The sequence below is a fragment of the Pterocles gutturalis genome, unplaced genomic scaffold, assembly GCF_000699245.1.
Source record: "Pterocles gutturalis isolate BGI_N339 unplaced genomic scaffold, ASM69924v1 scaffold27482, whole genome shotgun sequence".
NCBI classification, from domain to species: domain Eukaryota; kingdom Metazoa; phylum Chordata; class Aves; order Pterocliformes; family Pteroclidae; genus Pterocles; species Pterocles gutturalis.
Window position 1 is genome coordinate 45,540 of NW_010113610.1, and position 6,000 is coordinate 51,539.

A 6,000-nucleotide genomic window follows, 5' to 3' on the forward strand; every position below is an offset into this window, starting at 1 on the left:
AAACAAAAACCATAAGAAGGTGTCAGGAATTGATAGATACAGTTCTCAGAGCAAACCTACCGCATTCATGAAATCATCATTCTTGAAAAGTATCCTCAGTAAGTGACCAAGCATGCACTCGGGGTCTGCTCGACCTGTGGAAGAAACAGGAAAAGACTTATCTACCAACCTCAAGTTATCAAGCTTAATATTGAACTGCTATCTTCAAATTGATGATGGAACACTGTAGCTATCAGGACATTTCTCAGAAGGATAATCACAGAACAAATCATGTGAATAATTAACCTACTTAACATGTTTTTCTAGAAGGTATTACCTCCCTAGAATGCCTGCTAGTCAAAGCACAACACATTTTAGGGGTCCAATAGTACTGAACTGTCAGTTTTGTAGACATTGAAGATGCAAACACCAGGCAAACCATTCCAGTAACTTGGAAATAAGTCATCAAAAAATTAAAAAAAAAAATCTAAGGATAACAAGATAAAAACCATCAGTGGCTGTATGTACTTATTCTAAAGCACTGCATTTACTCAACAGCAAATTCAAGATAATTTGAGACAGACTGTCCTCTCTGTCCATCTAACACCTACTACTTCACATTAAGTACAAATTATTAACATGATCATATCCTTATGTTATAAATCAGCCTCTGAAACAGTCTTCCAAAACTCTACCCAGGGCCTCAAAATCTTGCAGCAAACATCAAAGCCATCAGGTATCAGCACTACAGAGCACAATTACCCAGTGCAAAAGCAGTATCAGGTCTCTATCAGCAGTGGACACACTCAGGCTAAAAATTGCTTACTCTTAAATCTGAATTACCAGGTATCCAGAATTGGTCCTGCCAAAACCATTCAGGACACCTTACCTGGGTGTCGGTCATCAAATGGGTCTGGATCCCCTTTGCGGTACTCTTCAGTCTCTTTCTCAATTAGCTCGGACATTCTACAAAAGGAATGACATCAAATGAGCCAAATTCACATTCAGTATTCTCCTAGTGCACAGCTCCTCACAATAGCCAATCTATCAAAGTACTATAAAGCAGCTCACCAACCTCAATTTGAACCCTATTCAGTGCCACCAGAGGATTTCAGACTGTTCACAATAGAGAGGTGAGAAAAGAGACTTGCCTCTAATATCTCATCCCCCCACTGTGCTCCAAAACACGCTGAACCCATATCAACATCCCAGTGATGCATAAGCATGATGCTCTGGAGCAGCCAACACCTTCTATTTACTCATGTTATAGGCCTGGTGATGTTCTAGGACACACACTGTAGAGAAATAGAGTAAATAAAGGGGTCGAGTAGTACTTCTCACCATTGCATACTCTTTCTTTTGCAGCAGAGTAAGTCCTGAACAAGTGACCTAGTCTTCCTTCCTATTCAGTCTGTGCAGGGGCAGCCGCCAAAACTGCCTACACAATTTTTTGTTATTTTTGCATACTAAATGTTAATAATGTTGTATAAAAGTATTTAATATTTAATAAAGCATTGTGCAATCTATTCAGCTTCTCCCTTCAGCTCCATTAAAGCTCAACTTCTAGCATGTGTCAGTTACCGCAACAGATAAGACAAGGAGAAACGCAGCCAGCTCCCTATTCATAGGCCTTCAAAATTCATTAAATGTTCCCCTGTATCCAAAAAAAAAAACTGAAGGCTGTTTTGAAGCTATACGTTCCCCTAAACCGAGAAGCAGCCTCAGCAGACATAAGAAATCCCATGCTCTAATTCATTTAGAATGGGCAGTAAGGGAACGAATTATTATTTTTATTTAAACAAAATCAAGGAGAGGGAGACTATCTCATGGTCTAGAAGTAAATAATTCCATAGCCATCCACTGTCTTTCTCCATGGAGTGTTACAGCAGAAATATATGCAGTTTGAGGTGAAATAAAGAGCAGCATTCAAAAAACATTAGCAAATTAAACCTTATTTCCTTGGCATAAAACCTCATTCCCTCCCCTCTACTGAGGTCTAGTGAGGTGCAGAATCTATGTGCAGCACAGCATTTTAAAACAAGGTCTTAATACCTCAGGGTAGTGATCTAGGCAGAGTTCATTACAGGGGAGGGAAAACTGCTGGAAGGCTGCAGTAATCCCTGGAAAAATATTTGTCTTCCGCAAGGGATTCCCCTTACAGAATGTCACTGACTTCTATTCTCTTTCTGTTACTCTCCAGAAAATATCAGAGGCAAAAATGTACTCAGTCCTGCCTCCATGAACTACACCAATCTGCCAGTATGACAGAGGATGATATGAATCCTGCACAGATCGTAGGAACAGCAAATTAGCTTATCAGGAATGAGCAGAGAACTTTCCTGCTTGTCTCTGATCTGACAATTACCTTTCAGCAAATTGTTTATTCAGTGGGCTTCTAAATATTTACTTCTAGTAAGCCTGAATGTGAAGAGATGAAAATTATGTTCCTAGCTAACAGGTGGCACAGCTTGAGCTCTCACAAATTTCTGGCAAAAGCAAGTTATTTAAATACTCCACTGCCAGCTCCTCATTTTTTCCATGAGAATGAATAGTTTGAGGGTTGCCTGCTAACTAGCAACCAGGACAAATGGGTAGTCGAGAAGCTGCACCCTAGACTTATCAGGTCTTTTTAGGTGATAATCAGCATCTTGATTATGTGCCAGAAAGGACAGACAAGCAGCATGGAAAGTGAGCATAACATTCTCATCAGTCCATCGTGTTTAGGTCAACAGCCAAACCAGCATGCCAGCTGAAGCTGCTGAGTGGTTTCAGGGATGACAACACCATCACAGCCTAGATGAAACAGGCACATGAATCCCCAAATATGGGGGGGGGGGGGGGAGGTGAGACGATTAGTTACAATTGTTTGTCCAAAATAAAAAAGCGCTGCCTTTTAAAAATTGACTTTCAAAAATAAAAATAAAATAATATCAAGCTCGCTTACAATACCCTTCTTTTAACTAATACATACAAAGGTGGTTTGTGAAGTGACCTGGACAAATCTGGCTAGATCAACAGCTTTGTCAATTCTCAGTTGAAGCGACAGGAAAGTCAAATAACTAACAAAGCTCATTCCTGCCTCATAATATAGGCACACGGTACACAGGGCTTTAACAAAAAAACAATTCACAAAAACACAGAACTTTCATTCAGGTTTTGAGATTTCCTTCATTCACTTGGCATTATACTGGTTCTCCATTCACTTCAGAGTTTGCAGGCAAGATTTAGGTTTTACACAGGAGTAGGGGTTCTTCCCCCAACTTTTGACTAAGTTTTTTTCTCTTTACAACCGTCTTTGTGATCATCTTTGGAAAGTTAGTCAGATCCCCATTTTCACTTGCCACAAACTGAGCTCACTTTGGAGGCGGGGAAGGAAGAGGCAGTGGTATACATCAAAATATGTAAACTTTGCAAGACTCCCAGTGATCTAGATGGCATAATAGAAAGCCATCCTAATATTGCTCTATGCCATCAATTGGCATTACTGACCAACTTGAGCCTTTAAAACAGACTGCAACAGCATAAGATGCTCCAGGATCCCATACCACAACACACTTGCTTTGTGGAGATGAACTATGACGTTCAGCTGCTGACTTATTCCCTTCATGAAAGAGGCTCTTGGGATGCAGTGAAAGATGTGACTCCCTGGATTTGCCAGAATGGTTGAACATGACTTGCAGCAGACAAACTAATGCTCTTGCAGGATCATTTCAATTTACATTCTTTTTGAAAACCATCTGTATTAAATATCTGTTGTTTGCTGACATGCTTTCCAAGCAATTTCTTCAATTCATACCTTCTGAGACTCCAGAGTTTGTAAATCCACAAACTAACTTATTTGGAAGTGACAATTCAGCTGTGGCCTGTAAGCCACACTGTTGCTGTTCTTGTCCTTTTACTGTTGAAACACTCACTACCGCACTCTCACACATGCTGCCTCAGCATCACATTTAACAGGCCCCCATCACACAGGGAAGTTTTCTTCCATTTAGCTCAGAAGGTGGAAGGAAGTAGAAAAACGTCACTCACCAACGAGCATGACCACAGCTTCCTCTGCCTCAAGTCTAAAACAACATGCAAGAGCACTACTCTGCCTCAGGACATCAGCTAATGCAAGCTCCAGTTGCTGAGGATTCTTCACATCTCTTCCAGCAAATTATTTTAAACCTAGGCGGTATCTAAAATGCTCTACTCCAACAGATATTTGGCTTTCACTGACATCTGAAGCACTGTAAATCCAACTTCTGCCAGAGCCAGTAGATCTCCTTGCTATCTGCCTTAAATAAATCCGTATTATCTCCACTAAAGCCAAAATACCCAAGCTTTCACCATCCATAGCAACTCTGCCTGCAGCACAGAACCAAAAGACTTGTCTGGGCATAAACAATGCAGGGAACTCAAGTTGCTGAGGGGGAGCCAGAAGTGCCAGACTGCTATAACACAAGAAGAGACATGTTTAATTCAAATTTCTTTAAATTTCTTTGAATATAGTAAATTTCTGCTGTTTATGCCTGCAAGAAAAAGCCCAGAAATAGCATGTTTCCTTCAAGACCCAAATCTGACAACACACAAAGATACACCAAAACATATCTCATGATTTGCAGGAGACCTACTCATTTTCAAGTGTTTAGGATTGGCTTTCTGCTGCTCACCTCCCTCTTCTGTGCTGCTATTTTTAAAACCTAGGAAGAACAGCAAAAATGTTGTGCCCACTACGTGAGGCATAGCACAGATCTGTGCAAAGAAGCTCCACCAGATTCCTGTTATTTCCACCCACTGCCAGCTCAGAATCTGTGCACTGACCTGTCTGACCCAACAACGCAGGGCACTGTGGTACAGAGAGGTGGACTGCTCTTAACATACAAGCGCAGTAAGCCCTTCTGCACATACCAGGCAGGCCACAAGTCTGCCAGCAGAGGCAAAGGAGGAACTTGGTGGAATTGCTGTGAATCTCCTTAAAGCAAGAGTACTATCAGTTTACCCAAGAGAGGCCTGGCTTGGGAAACCACAAATGGAATTGATAATTCTAATCTTTCTCTTGTAACAGATGCTGTCTTATAGCTAAAGGGGTTACTAGTACCTACACATCTCCTAAAAACAATTTATTAGTCCAGGAAATATTTTCCTCACACATACAATACAGTGCCAGTCAATCACCGTCCAGTTTAAAAAAAAAAAAATTAATCAAGTTTAAAAACTTCACTTTAAACATGTTCTATGAGCTTCAATAAAAACCTTCTCAATATAATCCCCTTGAGTCACCAAGGAGTTGCCCTCATCCTGTCACTTAATCTGACCAATGCTATAATCACAAACCCCACTCCACCAGTCTGATGGAATAACCTTCTCACAGCTTTCAATTTTGATCGGTGTTTTACAAGCTTTGGGTGAAGATACCAAAGTTACTTCAACTATTCAATGATTCACCTGACTTCTATTATTTCAGAAAATCAAATTCATGTTTTAAATACAGTCTTTGTAATATCTTTGCAATATCAATTTCTTACCAAAAATTGTGTGTATTTAAATACCACACTCATAGCAACTTCCAGACCAAAGAAAAGGAATTACCAAGTATGTAAAAACCTCAAGCAAAAACATGGTAAAAGCTTCTGTCAAGTAACTTCAGATACTCAGATTTAGGAATTTATTTAATAGATCCTACCTGGTGAGAATGGGGACCATGTCTTGCCCGCTGCCATGTTCTTTCTCCCATTGCTCAAGCAAAGCAGTGAGCTCAGCCTTGGAGTCCACATGCCCAGATCCTGAAGTCATGGCTTAGCCTAAGGCAGAAGTAACAAGCAGGGAAAAAAAAAAAATAAAAAAAAAAAAGAGGCAGAAAAATTAGCAAGAAATACCAGAGTTTTGCCATACTCATTGAAACAATCTAAATCAAGGATTACAAGTCATTTGGAAGAGGCAAGTAAATACTCCGCAACAAGGAGTGAGATAAAGATTAAGTGACAGAATACTGCTGAACTGCACTTTCAAAGCCCGAAGTTTCTTTTTGATCCTCTGCCT

General features: G+C 40.3%; 1 protein-coding gene across 1 annotated transcript in view; it reads right to left on the reverse strand.

Moving 5' to 3' along the window:
* VPRBP (Vpr (HIV-1) binding protein) overlaps window positions 1-5,764 on the reverse strand; it is a 43,222-nt gene extending 37,458 nt beyond the window's left edge. The window contains exons 1-3 of the mRNA XM_010074574.1: window positions 5,645-5,764; window positions 869-945; window positions 61-134 (exon numbers count right to left, since the gene is read on the reverse strand). Coding sequence (XP_010072876.1) covers window positions 61-134; window positions 869-945; window positions 5,645-5,754 — 261 coding nt within the window. The 5' untranslated portion in view covers window positions 5,755-5,764. The remainder of the gene's footprint in view (window positions 1-60; window positions 135-868; window positions 946-5,644) is intronic.
* Window positions 5,765-6,000: the final 236 nt, after the last annotated feature.